General features: G+C 35.4%; 1 protein-coding gene across 2 annotated transcripts in view; it reads right to left on the bottom strand.

Moving 5' to 3' along the window:
- The window catches only part of LOC149807302 (5'-AMP-activated protein kinase catalytic subunit alpha-2-like), a 110,382-nt gene that overhangs the window by 7,255 nt on the left and 82,690 nt on the right, over positions 1–20,437 (bottom strand). For both annotated transcript variants that reach the window (XM_089965047.1, XM_089965058.1), the window contains 5 exons: positions 19,056–19,095; positions 14,550–14,639; positions 13,551–13,621; positions 7,516–7,581; positions 4,384–4,594 (listed from right to left, as the gene is read on the bottom strand). In XM_089965047.1, coding sequence (XP_089821173.1) covers positions 4,384–4,594; positions 7,516–7,581; positions 13,551–13,621; positions 14,550–14,639; positions 19,056–19,095 — 478 coding nt within the window. The remainder of the gene's footprint in view (positions 1–4,383; positions 4,595–7,515; positions 7,582–13,550; positions 13,622–14,549; positions 14,640–19,055; positions 19,096–20,437) is intronic.

The following is a 20,437-nucleotide window of genomic DNA, read 5'->3' as shown; positions in this document are numbered from 1 at the left end:
ATTATTAATGCTGGCCATATCTGATGGCAGATCTGCATCACTCCATAATCCTTGGATCAAAATATGTGGTTTAATTTATTATGCAAAAACAATTGTTGTTCTTTCAGTCATAGTGATCTTGACATCTGATCATTTGACCCCAAACTCAATAGGCTTGTTTCTTACACAATATATTAGTCACCCAAAAACTTCAGTGATGGTATATGATATAAAACATCACATATTTGTTCAGATATCATTTTTCTTCTTTCAGTCAATGACCTTGATCTTTGTCCTTTTAGACTCCAAAATCAATATGTTTCTTTCAGAGTACAAATGAAGTTTGTTCCAAGTCTGTGATATAGCACTAATGATTCTGTGTGGAAACTGTTTACCTTCTTTCAGTCAGTGACCTTGACTTTTGAACATTTGATCCCCAAAATGACAGTCTTCTTCCATACTACATGTGGAAGCCCTCCACAAAGTTTAATAAATGTAGATGGTAGAAAACTAGAGTTATTGTGTGGAAACAAAATAAGCAACTGATGATGGACACAAAACACTCCAACTTATGGCATTCATATAACAAGAGTCTGTCCAAGGGGATAATGCTCTAGTGGCAAAATCATTTCCAGAATCATAGATGAGACTATATTTTCTTTTTAAATGCCAAGTCATTTAGTGAAAATTCCATGTCAATATGACCATCTACTCAAGTGGAGTAACATTAACAAGATTTTCAAGATGGCTATCAGACAATCATACAAGCACCATTTTTATTTTGGACCAAGTACACATCACGAGATGTCTTCTCATGAAAAGCCCCGGTCAATATCACCATCTATCAGATGTAGCAATAACAAGATATTTCATGATGAGTGCAATGTTGTTCATATTCAATAAGAATCAAATATACATCATATAAAGTCTTTACAGAAAACCCCATTCTGAGAAGATCATCCATTCACTAAGAACAGTGACAAGATTTTCAATAAGGTCACCATGTCAACCAAACTGGATTTCATATTGGCACTATTTAAATTTGGGGCCAACTAGATATGATCAATCTGTCTTTTGGTGAAGACCCAATGTCGATATGACCATCCATCATGAAGAAGTAGTTACACCAAGATTTACAAGATTAGTGATGAGATCACCACCTTTTCATTAATGAATAACTAGTCAACTTAAGAAGTCTTCCAGTTAAAATCTGATATCGATATAACCATCCAGTCAGGAGGAGTAGCAATAATGTTGTTGTTGTTGTTGTGGGGTTTAACGCCATTTTTCAGCACGATAGGCTATACATGGCGGCCAGTATTAATGGTGGAGGAAGAACCCGGAAAACCCCGGAAAGAAGCACCGACCCACGAGAAGCTACTGGCAAGCTTTCTCACATGCCCACATTGGCTGAATCTTAGACTCGAACCACCGCAGACAGAGGTGAGATGGCAGTGATCCGTAACGAAGAGCGCTTTAGACCACTCGGCCACTCGGGGCCCCAGGAGTAGCAATAACAATATATTCAAGATGGCCACTATAGCAGTCATGCTGGATGTGAGATCAGCACCATTTTCATTTGAACAGCCCCTTACACGCTGTATAGGGGATGGCATCATGGAATATAATTAGTGACAACCCCATGCTGATATGACCAGCCACTTAAAGTAGTGATAACAAGATTTTCAAACTGGTTATGGTGGTGGCCATTATATAGATGTCACACTGGCATAATTTTCATTTAAGACTAACTCGGCATCACAAGAAGTCATTTAAAGAAATCTTGTATCAATACAACAATCTGTGGCCATACTGGATATCCAGGAGCACCATTTTCATGTAGGACCAACTAGATCCTGGGATAAAACTGTGCAAAGTTTCAAGGCAATTCTCCCAACAGTTTATGAGGAGCAGTGATAACAAGAGTGTGCCCGATATTGCTCACCTGAGCAGTGATAACAAGAATAAGAGTGTGCCTGATATTGCTCACCTGATTTATTTAACACTTGACTTGTTTCACTAAGCAGTCTTTTGTTCAGCAGTGCCATCCCCTATACAGCGTGTAATGGGCTGTCCATTAGGTACGTGTTCATGGAGGGGTAGAGGGGGTTAACCCAATTGCATATGCTTGTGTATGGGGGGGGGTCTACTGATAATGTATGTAAGCATAGGGAACAGGGTGTAGTGGGGTGATGAAACCTCGATAATAATTTGTCTAATACTTAATCTGTTTGAATGCATTCAGTCAGCATTTGAATTTTAGTGAACACTAGACAAACATTTTAAAGTTACGCAACTTATTTATTTGATGCAGCCAGACATTCATTGTTGGTGGACTACAGACCTGCCAACCCTGACGAGTCCCTCTCAGTAAGGCAGTTGACTTTTTTCCATAAGTTTGACCAGTTTTCAGTAATGTTTAACAAAATACCATAAACTGTTATTGTAAAGCTGGTAAACATAGTTAAAAGTTCGGTATTCTGAACAGTTTGTAAAGTATGCACAGTCTTTATTTACCACTAGTACAGTTGCACAAATTTTAGTCCCAAACCCTATGGAGCTCAATGGCTTGTTGCCATCTCTCCACCTGTTGTAACTCTTGGAAATTCTTTTTTCCATTTCACATGATGACAGTAATCATATTTCCTGCCATGAATCATACTCAAATTGGCACGTGATGTCCAATCATAATTGTGTCCCTTCCAGCTTTTCTTCACAAGAATCTGAATATTCCTTTCAATTTTTCTGTGTTAATTATTAACACTTTTAAAGAGGCTTACTTCCCCTTTTGTCTTAAACATGCATCTCTTGCTGGACACCATTTTAAAAAAAAATTCTATGATCAACAGTTTTATCATGTAGACGTTTCGCATGAATAAATATGTGCAGTTTAAAGTGTCTGATGTGCTGATGTAAAGTTAGTCTGGTTCACTGACCAATTTCACTACTTCTAATATGAAAGCCAGATCCAAATCAAACATGGATGAAAAAAAATTCCGGATTTTTCGGCAATGATAATTTTTTTGTAGTTTCTGCTTGTATGCCATTAAGTCCGTATTTTAAGGGTAAATTTTGTAAGACTTATGGCAAAATCGTAAGAGTTGGCAGTTCTGGGATGATCTGTTTTATTAAACATATTAATATTATTAATCCTTGATCGCTTCTGCATGGATTAAATATAGGCCATTCTAAAGAATTGGGGAGGGTGTGTCAAGCGTACATACACAGGTAAGGGGGGGGGGGGTATAAAAAAAGTATTCATGTGTACATGGATGGGGAGGGATCAAGCTTAGCCAGAATTTTGTGTGTGTACCAAAAGGATGGCCCCTAAGTGGCCTTATAAAATGGGGGGCTTTCTAGAGGGGATCATACAAATTTGAATAAAAAGTACACATAAAGGATGAAATATTTAACTAATTTTAAATTCATTATTTTTCTTTTTTTTTTATAAAAACAGGAATATTATAAAAACCAATTTTAAATAAGTTGTATTAGTCACTGTTGTTGTTTTTGAGGGGTTTAACGCCATTTTTCATCACAAGATAGGCTATATATGGCAGCCAGTATAAATGGTGGAGGAAGAACCCAAGAAAACCCTGGAAAGAACCACTGACCCACGAGAAGGTACTGGCAAGCTTTCTCATATAACCACATTAGCCGAATTTGAGACTCGAGCACACGCAGAGGTGAGATGGCAGTGATCCGTAACGGTGATGGGTTTAGACCACTCAGACGCTCGGGGTCCTTAATAAGTTGTATTAGTATTATTTATATAATTATCAATAATCACTAATCATGGTGCAAAAACACCCAGATAATAAAATCTAGTAAAAACATCTGACTGAGCTAAAAATAAAAAAACTTGTTCGAACAGACAAATGCTAGCCATAAAGATGGTGATGAATGACAGACCATCGCATTAGCTCTTCTGGTCTACAAATAGTACATCTTAAAAATGTGAACTGTCTCTTCTGAAATTTAAAACTACCTACTTTCTTTCTATTTTTTCACAATCTTTAATCTTGATACTTCAAAAGCAAACTAGTACAGAAATTTTTGATAATGTCTGAAAAATATTACTCTTCATAATCATGCTATCAGAAACAAGAGCACAGAGCAAGGGTTTTATAGAAGGCCAATGTTAATCCTGTCAATGGAATTAAGACACCAATCCAAGCATATCAGTTACAATAGACATCTTATAATATTGTTCCAAATTTTCATTTCAAGAGATATGCCAATTATATTCACTCCAAAAAACTTAAACAAAACAAACCCCAATGTTCCCCTTATCATTGCAAACCCCAATGTTGCCCTTATCACTGCAAACCCCAATGTTGCCCTTATCACTGCAAAAGTGATATCTGTAATATCTCTCAGTTTCTAAGTTTTAAAAAAACTCACCTTGAAAATCCGAAGATAAAGAACTGGATGATTGTTCCGGTAGATGCTTTGCAGAAGAGTTATTTCCTTTAGTGCTCATATCTACAGGACTGGACAAGGACTGGTTACTGCTGTTCAGTGTCTCTCCAGGCTCTTGCACAGAGTTTAAACTTTTAAAGTCCAGCAGAAAGCTCTTCTGGTCAACCTGGTACAACTGCAGGCTCATTTTAACCTGATTAAAAAGGAACAGAATAGAATGACTCATTTTAATCTGATAAGAGCAATGGGCAATAAGGGCATTAACAAAAATGAGACTGATGGTCACCAAGGGAAAGTAAATGATGCAGGTCAATGTGGTCCATCATAAAAACAGGACCTTATTTACCCCTTTACCCCATCCAACCCAAGTAGTCAGTTTTCATTCACCATCGATGAAGTTAACAAAATGAATATCAAATGTGTGTGTGTGTGATTCAGATTTTTAACATAGCTTTAACAATTTTTCAGTCACATCGCTACGATGTCTGCAGTGTGGCAGTCTATGGTGATGTCTAGCACTGAGGCATCATGCTGCAGACATGTAGCAGTCAAATCAAACTAGAGCCAATGTATATGTGTCACAAAGGGTTCTGCTCACTATACAGTTTGCTCCTAATGGCCTTACACAGATGAATTTGTGTTGGAAACCAAAGTTAGGAGAAGACAGACATTCAGGGGCCTTAACTCCTCTAAGTGATGATTGATGATGTGTAATGTATCAAATCCAATTCCTTCAAGGTTTTATCAATACAAGCCACATCTTTTGTAAATGATCCACAATGGACATCACTTCGTCCAAAATGAAGAAGCACACATGCCAACCCTCCCCATCCAAAGAGATAAAAGCACAACTGCAGCTAATATAAGTGGCAAAAAAACATAATTTGGGTGTAGAAAAATGCAATCTATGTATTACATGCCAGAATTACTGCACACTGTATGAAAAAGATACATTTACTTTTGCTATTAACTTGGCTCTGCTGCATTGTCAAAATACTTGTCACAATGGGCAAAATCCATGTAGATTAGAACCAGAATACCAACACAAAATATGTTGACAAATAATTTATATTCAGCATTCACTTTAACTGGTCTGTGTAACGTTTGCTAAATGATTATAAGCCATGAATTCTGCAATGATCATGTGATCAATCCAAGAGCTGTATAACATTACACTCATATTCTTCTATTAAAGTTTGTAAAGCAGTATTGATGTCTTTTTTTCTGATCTGACATGTTTTGAAAAGATCCATCTGGTCTTACTTTTTCAGTCATATAATATCAAAAAGTCACACCATGAATTCTGTTTTAATTACACCTGTCACCATTGTTTTTAAAAAGTATAGACTGGTATGCCACCTAATTACTTTATCAATCTACTGAATCTGTGAGGCAAAGTTTTGAATTGAAGAAATCCATCAGATTTCTTGGAAATGTGTCAGTGTCATATACAGTTGCTATAAATAGAAAATAAAGAAAGTACACGTACATGTATAAGTACTCTTATACTATTCTAATGCTGCAATCTTATTTAAAATATTCTAAAATTTATTGCGTGGAATAAATCACAAACAACTTTTTATTGCTTTATTATTTATTTACTTTTTAATGTACCAAAAAAATCATAATCCATATAAAGGCGAGCATTAGATATAATTTGGTGGAAAAAAACAATGATTACGCCAAAAGGATAATGGTTGGCATGTATGAAGAAGATGAGTTGGTGCCCATAAAAGACACATCTAGGTCTATAAAATTATGTTCACATCTAATTGTATCAGCAAATTTTGAATGGCTCTTGAGCAATACAGATTGAATACAACATCCCACATAAAGTTATGAAGGTGATGGACAAGGATAATAACTCGATAAAAATGTTGTCCCAGAACTCATAAAAAGCCAATCTAGGTTGATGAGACAATGGTTAGCCAAATTCTATCAGATTAAGTTGAATGGCTATTGAGCAATGTTGATTGCAAGCAACATTTTACATTTCTATGAACATAAAAATTTGCTTGATACGGCACATAACTCGGACCAACAGAGATTTGATGAGACTAAGCCCATCAAATGAACTTTGGTGAATGTACATTGATCTGAATTGCTAAGATGGTTGGATATACAATATTGTAATATAACATAATGTACATGGATCTGAATTGCTAAGATGGTTGGATATACAATGTTGTAACTTAATACATAACATTTATGGGGGTTGCATACAAATGGAGCAGATAAAACAAAACTCATAAAAGGCACATCAGAGTAATTTTAATGCTTCTTGATGCAACACTGTATGTGAAGATCCCAAGTTATTGTCAAGGGCTATAACTCTATTCCAAATGGAGGTGAGGAGATGAAATCAATAAAAGACAATTAATTCTGTGAGACAAAGTACACACCAAACTATATCAGAATATGCTGAATGGATCCTGAAATATGATGGTAACAAGGATGTACAGTAGATCGCAAATTATCTAAACAATGTAATACCTCCATCAAAACTGGACCAGAGAAGACAAAATCTTTAAAAGGGAGATCTATATGTCATGTAATAAGCAATTAATGTACTAAATGGCATCAAATTATGTGTATGGGTTGCAAAGCCATGGTGGTTACATGAAAACTGAACACATGGACATACAGACTGATGGAAAAGGTGGTGATGATAGGACTCCCATATCTTGATGTAGGGCCTTAACAATTTTGCGAAATATTATTTGATTCTAAGCAATTGGATGCCAACTGTTAATCAGTGTTAAAAATTGACATCTATATACATGTCTTCTTGTCCATCTGTGCAGGTATGTTTGTCAGCTGGAATCAAGGAAATAATAACTAAGGGCTATTCCAATAAAGAAGACATATACATTGTAGGAAGATAGTTTTCATTTATAACCACAGCCAACTGACAGTATTTTCCTACCATACCTTTCCCATTAAATTACTTTCAACTTAAGAACAATAACCCTTGGCCATTAATTTTGGCTTGCCTTCTAACCCTAGTACATCGTTTTAGATTTCCAATTAAGAAAGATCCTCTTTATCATAGTCCAAAACATCAGTGTCACAATGAGATATAGATGATATATCATTTTAAAGAAGTAGACTTACATGTTTTCCTGTGACAGCATTTTTTCTTCTCACTCTAACATGATATGGATTTACTACTTTCCATTCCTGAAACAAAAGAAATCGTTAATTATAAAAAAGACCATTAAGAATGTGGCATAAATAGTATTAACTTTAAAATGAAGTTTTCAAAACTGATATAGACAAATCAATATTCCATTCCTTTCTGTGCAGTGATAATTCTATCAATTTCAACCAATTTCAATCCTGTTTGTGCAACCCACTGAGATATCAGTCTTGACACATTAGATTCATGCATTATAACAAAGATTCTGTGCTACTGACTGGCAAATAGACCATTCCATGAGGACTGCAAGGCCTACTGACTGGTAAACAGACCATTCCATGAGGACTGTAAGGCCTCATCTGGACATACTATTCACCGGTATGTTACTTTCGCCTGGAATATGAGAATATTAGAGACTCTTAGAGTGACCTCCTCTGAGACTGCCCATGAGTAGGTTCAAAGGCTTCCATGACTTTCTTCTGTACCTCCCTGATGCCTGAGGTACTCTACTACAAACATGTTGTCCAAGTCAACTATAATACAATGATGCAATATAAAGCTGACAGCCCTTAAAGGGTTAGAAACATTGCCCTCGTTTCCAGTTCTTTTATATGAAGAGTTGCAACTACCCAAGGCCAACATATCTGAAGAACCATACCCTCTGGCTCCAGGTCAGCACCCCATACTGTCTGATGCATCCAGATACAGAAAAGAGCGGGTTCTAGGGTTTTGAATTGAAATTTGGGCCAGGAACCTACCTGATATCCCTTAAGATGTAGAATAAGGGTTCATATCTCAGAAGAGGGTGTGGGGGGTGTAATGGGACTAACCCTACTAGTTGCTATCCTGCACAAATAGGATTACTGAACCATTCTTGACAGTCTAGAAGTGGTGTGGTGATCTACATGTGTGGCAAGGGTGTAATACTCATTAAGATGCATCCCCTCACAGTTTCATGATTCCAGTAATAACATATTTCTAGTGTGCAAAACATTAATCAAGAAAGCACAACTAATATACAATACATGCATCATGGATTATTGAGTCATTTCAGTGGACATGGACACAGATAAGGGATTAAGTGTATGTTCTAGTGTAAGTCAGTCATGGATTTTACTACCGCCATAGTGGGTTTTATGCATACCCCCCTCCCCCCCCCCCGATTTTATTGCATTCACTCTGAGTCAACACACTAAAAAGATGGGTGAAATTACTTCATGGTTTCGACAATGGCAGGTTTTAATTCATACCTTTACCTGTACACAAAATACAGTAGTAACATTTCTTGTATTTATTAGTGGCTCACCTAGGTATACATACAGACAAACATGTTTAAAAAAAGAAAAAGTTCATTTTAAATTACTTGAATATCCCTCCACTCCTGCTCCATTGCAATCATCAGATTGCTGATCAACTAAAGGTACACCCGTAATCATATATGCATGCCAAAATTACATTCTTCACTGCATCAGGCAGTACCTTTGATGTTCTAGGTCAATAAAATGTATTTCATGAATGTGCTTCTTGTACAGTTATTAGTTTGTCATAGTTTCCCTTTACTTTCATTATATTAACAAGACCCACTCTGAGCAAATTACTGAAAGCAGTAACACAAATAAAAAAAAGATTACCAAAGAATGTATGATCAAGTACATGGGACAACATGTCATATTTTTTCTAAACTTTAGTCAGCAAGAATATGGCATCATGTATTAACATAATAATAAAAAGATATGCAAGCTATACCAAAAAAGTCCTTCTGTAGCTCTATTGTAAAATTTTGAAAATAACAATTAATCATAGAGTACGCAAATTTTTTTAATGTGCAGAATTGTGTACCTGAACTGACTCTTGTGCTATATGAATGACCATTCATGCCACGAACAAAGTCATTAGAACGAAGAAAAAATGACTTTTTACTTTATCTTTTTTTGCGATAAGTTAAAATCCTACTTTGTAGTTAATTGCTACACCTGTTACTTTAGCTTACTGACTAAAGTCAAGTCTACTGCTCAGTGTAGTACTTTGCTGTTTGAAAAGGTACATTAACCATTGAATGAAATGTCATCACAAAATCATGCATTTAAAAATTTAGTAAGATAGTATGCAAAATAAATTGGCAATGAGAAACAATGGCACAGCATTGCATAAAACTGGTACATAATACCAAAAAAAAACATAATTATTTGCTTCATTTTTTTGCAAAATGGGGATCACATTTAGAAAAAGTTAACAGCCCAGATTCATATCTAAAAATTCTTTTTCAAATTTCCTTCAAAAAACGTGAACAAGTATTTTTGCAAGTTATATTCCACCCCCGTCTCCATCATGTAACAAGCACACAGAACAGAAATCTTAACTGACTTATACATTAGCACAGTTTCTAGCAGTTACTGGTCAATGATGCAATTCAATGTTTAACAGAGATAATCTATACATCAAATGTTGAATGAAAATGTATCTTGTTGTCACAAACCACAAAATCCAAAATCATGATACAACATTGTTAAAAACAAATACTGGGCTTGTAATATGGACTGAGAAATGCAATAAGGTTAAATTGTTATATTTCTGTGTGCTAATGGTTTCTATTAGTGTATAAAAATGTTATTTTAAACATCTTTCAATGCACTGCACAATAATTTATCACAGGCAGCACATGGCTGTAACATGTTTCACAAATGCTCAAGTAGACTACATGCTTCCTTTTTAAAAAATGTAGAAGAGAGAAAACCCACAGATTTTTTCACTAACTTGAAAAATGATACTGATCATTAGAGAGCAAGGATTCTTTTAAATGCACTGCAATTGCAGAATTCATCTGACAAAATTTAGAAATACAAATTCTGATACAGCTCTTTAATCATAGTAAGTAAATTGTTGCCCAGGAATGCATTTTGTAATTAAAAAAGAATTTTGTGTAATTAAATGGGTTGTTCACCTGCTATTATTGTGCTTCTTTTTCTTATTATTTCTAGTTTGGTCCTGGTCATAATTTACATAAATGAGCTACACGCTTCAGAAATTTAACAAAGTCAAATGAGTAAGCATTACTGCAATAATAAATATGAACACACTGACAGTATCTGCAACGACCCTAAAAAGTAATATGAAAGTTTTGCAATGAACAGAAAATAAATGGAATTTACAGCTTCTGAAGCCAAAACGTCTTCCAACTACTGTTTAGAGTAGACAACATTCTACCAGGGATAAATGTTTAAAGCCATCAAAAATATGAAGCCATATATTAATAACAATCATTGCAATCAGAAACGGATTTTATAGTCTTTGACAAACATGTGGCTTAGCAATTTTGGGTGAAAAAGGCATTACAGATAGATATGATGTGTTAGCTTATGCATAAACAATTCAACAATCAAAAAGAAAAGTGAAAAGAATTATGCATATATGAAGCTAAAACTAAATCACCATTCAGAAACAAGAGGCTCTAGTACCATTAACATAATGGCATCAACAGCAGATACTCAGAGTTTGAATACTAGTAGACCCTGCTGTTCAATTTCATCAAGATGATTATCATATGCAGGGACATATTTCCACATGGCCCAACTAGGCCTAGGTTGGCAAATTTTATGCAGTGTCAAAATTCCAGCTGCATTTTTTTTTAAAAAGGATCCAAAACACCTAAAAGGTGAATAAAAATATGTACCGAACACAACATTGATAAGCAGTTGTCAAAAGTACGATTTGTGACCTTTTTCTTCCTCACCTCCTTGCCACTGTGTGGTGGCAGTACATCCTAATGGGCCCAGGGTCTAAATACATCACTCCCTCGAAAATTAGCTCTTTTATAACTCGTGAATCTGCTTATAATGTGAGGAAAGGGACAGATCCCATATTTTTTATGGAAATGTCAAAAGAATTTACCCGTATTTGTTGAATGTGAAGAAATTGGCTATCAAAACTGGTAAACAAAACAATCATGTATTGCTTGATTTGTTGTCTAAACAGTATCTAGAAATTTGAATCAACATCATGAAATTCTCAATTTATATATAACAAGAGGTCCTATACTTTGTTCCTTTTTTTTTTACCAAATAAGATTCTTTGATAAACTTTTGATCAGTTAAATTGGCACTAATGTCAACCAGTGACAACACTTTAAGAAACAACTAGCAATGGCATACGTGTTGTCAAGTGACATTTGTGTTTTAGTCATATTTTAATTCAATTTCAGTGTAATCAAAATGTCAATTTACCATCACAGCTGTTGGCATTTCTGTAAGAACCTAATTAACTGCCAAGTGCGTTTTGATCTCTCACTTGCTGACATTTTGTTGCAATGTTACACTAATTAAAAGCAGACCTGCTTTGTCTTGTCATGTCTTTTGTATCATATCAAATGAAGGAAATTCAATTTTTACAAAAAAGTTAACAGGTATGCAAATCTTACCTGCAGAAGAGTTTGCTATTATAGTCATGTGTCAGGTCAATTCATTTCAACTGACCACTTAAAATATTATTGTGTAAATAACAATTAAACAACTTCAAATTATCCTAGTTATTCATAAATGTGATCAATGATGGCAAAGCAACCTGGCAAAAGGAGTACCAGTGAATTCAAAGCTTGGTTAGATAGATAAATTTCATTACAGAGTGAGTTCCAAAATTTATATGAACTTAAAATTCCTGAATTGGCACTCAGATGTTTGCTCATGGATGAGCAGAAAATTTACCATTACATGCAATAAAATCAAGGCATCAATATTTCAATTATAAAACAATTTTTCTTTCAAAAATCAAGTTTCAGCACCGACGTTTTTTCACACAAGAAAGTTGAATTTTGCATTTATATTTATGCCCCTAAGGCTTTTCATTTCTTGAACTGAAAGGGGTAAACAAACTGCCAGTGGGGTTGCCAAATATTATTTAAAGAAAAAATCCAACACTGCTGGCTGTCCTGCAGAAGGACTACCAATTTGTCCACCCCTGCTTTCATCTCTCTTGCAATACACCTATATGAATGTGTTTTAGTGGGTGAATCTATGAATATTAAATGGCACTGTGTGCAAAGAGCATTTTGCACTGTCAACTGCAGCTCAGCTGACAAGTGGACATGCCATACATTAGATCTTTACTATTACATAATTATATTGATGCAACTTTATTATTGGGGCAATAAAACTTAATTTGTCTACTATGAGCCACAATAAGAACATCCACAATGACCATTATATCCAGTCTGTGGTGGACAATGGTGTGGATGAATTTCCATAATGGAAACTCGTTTCTTCCATAATCCATGATGCATGCACAGTACGTATACCAAGTTAGCCCCCTCCCCCAGAGGTATGTGATACGAAACCCACTGCAAACTGCTGCTTAGGAACTATGAAGAATGAATGGTGTAATTCTGTACCTATTTTTATCTGCATGGACACCAACAATGATGCCGATGCAAGGTCTTACCTCTAGTTCATTTAGGTCAGCTAAACATTATTATCAAATTATTATCACAAATGATAGTGTAAAACAAAATGGCAATAATGTGTAACAACTTTAGGCTCATAATAAAGTCCATGCTACACCATCATATTCTTCTAGAAAGATATCCAACTACAACGATGCATGTTATAATACCAACTGATGAGCAGTCTATCAGGGCACCAGTTCTAATACACTTAATAGTCGGTTCACAAATCATTTGTGATATTCTGCAGACTAAATATCATAATGACCATAAGAAAACACGAGTCCAACTGAGTAATGTGTCATAAGTCTTTGCAATTCTTGACAAGGGGACACAACTTTGTCAAGAAGCAAATGGTAACAAATCAAATATCTTCCTGCTGCAAGTACAACTTCTATTGGGACACATATTCAAGTATTACTAAGCATCATGGGAAATCTTGTATTTTCATGTGAAAAATCACAAGCATATATAATCACAAAAGAAAATATAGGAATTAAATAAATGTGAAAATTATTGTACCCATAATTTTGTACATTTCACAGTAAAGTAAGTAACTAACAATAATGTCATACTTACATAACCGAGTGTCTTCATGGCTCTAAATACTTCATGCATTATGTCTTGCGGCTTGCTCTGAGACCTAATACCTGCAGAGTTAAATCATGAGATGAAATTCATGTTAACATTATATAGGCCAATACAGGCTTGTTCTGTTTGGAAATACTGATGCATGTGATCTTTGTCCCAAATGCTCTATCAAGTATTTCCACATATCAAAATGTGTGCATATGATTGTCATTCTAATATGATCAACTAAAAATGTGCATAAATTATATACCAAATACCTTTAAATTAATCTATTAAAAAAAACCCAAAGTTTTAGTAAATTGTTTCTTGGAAGACACTTACCTGATAACATTACATTAGGACAACTTTCTCTGCATCCTCTGAATCCAACCTTCCCAGAAAGATGAAAAACATCTCTGTCTATATATTTTATTGAGAAAAGGAAACCCCTCTGACAGGTGAACTCCTCTTTGTGCTACCATTATAACTGAATGTAATAAGCTTTTACTTGAAGAAAAACCGTAAATGATGTTTGCATTGTGGAAATGTGTGAGAAATTATTTTCTCTTCCGAGGAAATCACTACCTTCAAAAAGGTGCCCCAGCTTTGGATTGCATCACAAATTATGATGCAACACTCTGCAATGCAACCGCCACACTGCAAAATGAATTACCGATGTGTGTACTGTGATGCCAAATTTAAAAATCACCAATCTTTAGCGTGACATGTCAAGATCACAAATATTTTGGTATCAGAATATCTTGCAGTGACTGCGGAAAAATCTTTAAAAGAAAGAAGATCGATCACATCATAAACTAAAGTACTCTTCGTCCAATACAACAGCACATACACACCTCACACTGCAAAACATACGGATTATTAACAAAGGCATGGAGAGTTTGTGTATTGTATACTTGTCTGGCCTAGTTGATGGCTAGGTACATCAAGTCAACAGCCAATCATATTATAACCAATGGTTGTACATATCTTGGGCTTATGATGACTGACCTAAATGCCATTTAGCTTTTTTCGCTGGAGTCTGTGTCTTGTTACCAGTAGCCAACAGAGGATCTAGTGTGTGGGTTATATTCTTCATCTCTGAAAAAAATACAAATAAAAGGTGTTGCATTAATGCATTTCTTCATTTTCTCCAAGCATTTACATTATTTTCCTATTTTTGTTGCTGTTAAGGTCAAACCATGTGAATTAGTATGTCAAGAAAGGACTCTGCACTCTACAAATGCACATGTTCAGAAAATATATTTCTTGGTTTATACAGTGAAACATGTTATGAGCGACCTCTGCTATGAGTGGCCACCTGTCATTTCTGACCACAATCATAATGCACGGATCAATTTTATTATATAAACACTGTCATGAGCGACCACCTGCTGAATGTGACCAATGACCACAATGTCTTGGCAAAAGATGCATTTCGACATTGAACGACCACACAGCAAAACTGAGGATAAACTCCACAGACCTTTATTTAATCCATGTAACAGTGACCGTTCATAACATTCTAAAAAAAAAAAAAAAGGCTGGCTACCAATATCTGAAATTTTCTAGGTATGTTTATAGTGTTTTATAGTTTCTGTTGTAAACCAGACTATAGCAAATATAGATTATTCCCTAGTCTGGCTCCCTGCTTCATATGCTCCCTGTGTTGTTCTCTCATATTCGTATGGGGAAAGCAGAGAACCAGACTAATTATTCCCGCACTTAGCCTGCTTCCTGGCTTTTCCCTATGAAAGACCGTATCATGAGAACATAAACACTGACCTATATGTAATCATTTGTTACAACAACCGCTTGATTAGTAACATTTGTTCTGATAAAAAAAAACATAAAAAGAATAATAATAAAAAAAAGGATCATAGCTACCAGTGATAAATGCTATAGCCTGTAAACCAGGCTAATGTAGAAGTCACAAATTGCCATTGTAGTGCTGAAATTGACATAATGGTCGCATATTTTGTCTTAAGAGTTAATCCATATTGCCTGGGGGTGAATAAGGTCACTGTCTATTAAACCAGCCAGAGAGAATCATTTGCAGGATTCGATTGATAGCGTTAAAGACTTCTGATGTTTGTTGTTTTTTCTCTCTGCAACAAGATAACCAAGATGGACTTTGGATTTACAACAGAACACTTTTGATGGCGATACAAATACAATGTATATGATGAATGACTTGAATGGGAAAAGAATTATGATTAATATGTGCATATATAAGATCCAAATATTGGACACATTAACATAATCTGCAAGAACCTAATAACGCAACAAATGAAAATACGAATAAATGACCTTACACAGTACAAGGACAAAGGTGAATGATTCACACAAAGAACAGAATGATGTTTCTGGATGAGAAAGTAGTTTCTTTTTATTTCAATAATTGTTAGACATGCAATGCACATGTATAGATTTTTCATATTTTCCCAAAGCCCAGTCAAAACCGACTTCAAAGTTGATATTACAACTGAGCACTAATAATGTTTACACCTTGAACTTTAAATAACAATGGACGAACTTCCAATTAGAAAAAGAGAAACTTTTATGCTGGAAAAAATAATTACTATAACTGAAAGAAGTGAAAAAGGGCAGACCACTCACAAAAAAGGTTTAAACATTGGTAAAACAAATTTAGCTTGTTATAGAGGAAAAGGAGTAAATCAGAAATGATTTCATATGCTAATACATGTGATCTTCAAATATACATGTGATTTCATGTTTAATGATATATCTTTATTACTATCAAAATTTTTATTATTTGAATGCATACAATATTTTAGCAAGAACCATAAATAAAGAATAGAATATATGTACAGTGATTGTGGCTATTTTTCTTTAAATTGTTCTGAAACTGGACCATGGACACTGGTCTTTTTGCAAAAACCTGCTAAGAGAGACCACCTGTCTTGAAAGACCCTTTTTGTTAGCAGAAGGGGCAGGCTCTCATAACAGGTTTTACTGTATTACATTCAGATCTGCATACAAACTCAGAAGCTTGAATAAACTGAATTGTAGCCCAGAATATACTGAGGTTTCCAAGCTTTACTGTCTTTTAAAGAGACTGAAGTTCACATGAATGGCTCAAAGTCCTTGCATGCTTTCAATGGCACAAGTGTTACAGCAACACTGAAAGTTGTTGAATAATAATGAACAAAAATGCATTGACCTTTTGCGCACACTTCTAAATAGTAGCTTGTGTTTAAAGTATTTGAATATGACATGTTTGGAACCACTCATGTTACATGAATATACCAAGTTTCATACCAGCAGCAATAGCATGACACACAAAACAATATTCCAAAAATAGTTTCAACGATAACAAGATTTTCAAATTAGCTGCTATGGTAGCCAAACTGAACAAGAGATTGGCACCATTATTATTTAGATCTAACAGATGTCATCTTTTTGGTGAAAACCCCATTTTAATGTGACCATCCATTTACGGGTGTAATGACAAGAAATTTGTCAAGAATGCCATTGTGGTAGCCATATCGCATATATAACTAATATTATTGTAATTAGGACCAATTACATATCATAAAAAGTCTCCTGGAGAAAACTCTATGTTAATAAGGCCATCTATTTAGGAGTTAGTTATATAACAATATTTTCAAGACGACCAACATGGTGCTGAGGGTCCGTTTGCATCATTTTCACCTAGGCATAACTACACGTTCTTAATCCGTCTACTGAAAACTCCCATGTCAAAAGGACTTTCCATTCATGAGTAGTAGCAACAACAAGGTTTCCAAGATGGCCACCACCGGACGTCAGATCAGCACTATTTTAATTTAGGACCAAGAAGACATCTTTAAAAGTTATTCTGCTGCATCGCCCATGCAAAAATGACTTTCCATTTTGGAGTAACAATAAAAAGATATTCAAGATGGCTGTATGATGGCCATACTGGATATTAGATTGGTACCAATTTGATTAGAACCAACTAGACATCAAAAGAAGTCTTCAGGTGAATGCATGTCAACATGTCCAGCCATCAAGGAGAAAATAGCCATAAGATTTTCAAGATGGCTTTGTGTTGGCCATAACAGAGATCAAATCTGAATTATTTTCAGTTATAACCAACTTGACAATCATAAGAAGTCTTTGAGTAAAAATCCAACAATAATATGATTATTTGCTCTGAAGAAGTGGTGATAATTTTTTTTTTTTAAAAACTGCTGATGTGGAGGTCATAGTGTGTGTCTGAGTAGAACCATTTTCATTTAGGACCAATATGACATCATAAGAAAACTCCCATGTTTATATGACCATCCATACAAGAGGAGTAGTGATAATTTGGCCACTGCGGTGGCTATAAAGGATTAGCAAATGTCACCATTTTCATTTAGGACCAAACAGACATCAAAAGAAGTCATCTGGTGAAAACCCCATGACAGTGTAACTTTTCCTTCAAAATAATTAGCAATAACAAGATTCTGAAGATGGCTGCTGCTGCTGCTGTTGTTGTTACATGGTTTAACGCCATTTTTCAGCACAGGATAGGCTATACATGGCGGCCAGATATTATTGGTGGAGGAAGAACCTGGGAAAACCCCGGAAAAAACCACCGACCCATGAGAAACTACCGGCAAGCTTTCTCACATATCCACATTGGCCGAGCCCAAGATTCAAACCCACACAGACAGAGGTGAGATGGCAGTGATCTGTGATGGAGAGCGCTTTAGACCACTCGGCCACTCGAGGCCCTTAAGATGGCTGCTGTAAGAGTCATATTGGACCAGATCAGCAACGTATACACTTAGGAACAACTAGAAGTCTTTTGGTGAAAATCAAATGTTCATTTGAATGTCCATTCAGGACAAGTAGTGAGAAATCAATTTTTCAACAACCATTCTCACTGTTTGAAGGTCAAACTTGGGCAGTAAAATTTATGACAGTCTGAAATTCTGATGCTCTGCAATGTAGTGCTTGCAAATAACCATTTTGCTATCTTTGTAATAACTGTCATCAACATCCACACCCCACCCCCACCCCCAAACAAACAAAAACAAACAAACCCACAGGTCTCCCTCTTACAACACACCTTGTTATATCCCAATTTTGGATGTAACACAAACCCAATATGGACACTATCACCAAAACTAAACCACTGTAACTGGCCAACCAAATATAAGATAATATGGATGGAAAGAAAAAGAAAACATAAAGCATACTATTATATCTTTATTTCTTGTTTAAAAAATTGTTATGTGACACAAAAGGATCATTGCTACTATTCATTGGTATGTTACATATATGGTTCTTGCTACACGATGGTTTGGTTCACAATGCTATCTTGAATAAATAACGCATTCAGTGCTAATGTGCTCCAACTACCCTGGTATAATGAAAGAGAACTGCACATGACAGTTATCCCCTAATCTGAACATTTTGCATGAGACCATGACAGGAGTCTTAATAGTCTCTGACTTCAGTATTTTATAAGACTGTTGGATTTAAAGGAGTTCATAGTATTTAAGATGTTACAGTATCACTTACCAGGCATCCTTTCTGGGTGTGGTTTCAAAGGACTGCTGGCCTGTGAGGAAACAAAATCAGAAAAAGGGGTTTTAAATGATTTTCTCAAAACTTGATCAACATCAAACATAAAAAAATAATGGTCACAAACTTGTCTTGAAATGTCAAGACTAAATTATTAAACAGTCATGCAAAGTATTTGAGTATCAAATGGATTCTCACCCAGTCACATTATTGTGACTCTAGGCTGACCAGTCCTAACACTAACCTCTTAATGCTGAGCACCAAGTGAAGGAGCTGTTAGTACCATTTTTGTCAGTCTTTGGTATGACTCAGCCGGGGATTGAACCCACAACCTACCACATCCGAGGTGGACACTCTAACCACTAGGCCACCAAAGCGGTGAGTATCAAATGAATTCTTGAGCTTACCTATAAAATCAACAGTAATGACCAACAAACTGAAATTTGAATACATTTGAACTTAATGTAATTTCCTTCTACTTTTCCCACTCATTTTTAAATATTTGGGCTTTTGCATTGGATTGTGAAGTTAGAGTGCATTCCCTATAGAAACAGTGAAGTCTCTAAACAGCACAGTAGCAGTACAGGGTAGTCATTATAAACAGTGTCTGGTAAAATTAGATTATGTCATCATGAACCCATACATGCCTGATATTGATAAGTACAATATTGATATTCTCATTCATAACAATTAAAACTTATTTCATTAAGAAGCCAACATGAGTCATATTAGTGTTTAGAAACTGTACACCATACTTTGCCATTCCTTACAATGAATGATCACATGATCTGAATCCCACAGCATACATTTTCTTTGATGTCAGAGGTCAACAGATCAAGTATGTAATACAAACAACCTATGAAGGAAAAAGGTCCATTACAGATGTCACTTGATTTGGTGATCACATGACTTAGAAATACTACACAAACTGACACTAAATACTGGATAATCAGCTCATATGATGACTCCTTAAAGTTATAAATTACCGCATATACATGCATATGTCATCAAACAGCAAACAAAAAATCTTGATCCACTGTAGCATAATATCATTTTGTTCTACTGATTACTCCTCACAAACTGTAAAGACCCAGATCTGTCAGGGAATTATGTGACAGCAGGTCTGGGCCTGTGCAATTTGCAGTTGGACTTGACTTATGAACAAGTATATACAGTGCATGTTAGTTATATATGAGATGATAAATATTTTACTTATTGATTTCAAGCAGGTCAGGTTCAATACAGGACCCATGAATTATGGCAGTTCCTGCTGAGTCAAGTGACAATCGTATGCTGAAACTGTGTGGTTTTAGTAAATTCCAACATTTTAATCTAGGATGCACTCTGACTTTACACCCCAAATTGAGCTTTCTTAATTT

Source organism: Sinohyriopsis cumingii, chromosome 1, assembly GCF_028554795.1.
Source record: "Sinohyriopsis cumingii isolate HCF-2022 chromosome 1, ASM2855479v2, whole genome shotgun sequence".
NCBI classification, from domain to species: Eukaryota; Metazoa; Mollusca; class Bivalvia; order Unionida; family Unionidae; genus Sinohyriopsis; species Sinohyriopsis cumingii.
This window is presented reverse-complemented; position numbering and strand designations above follow the sequence as displayed.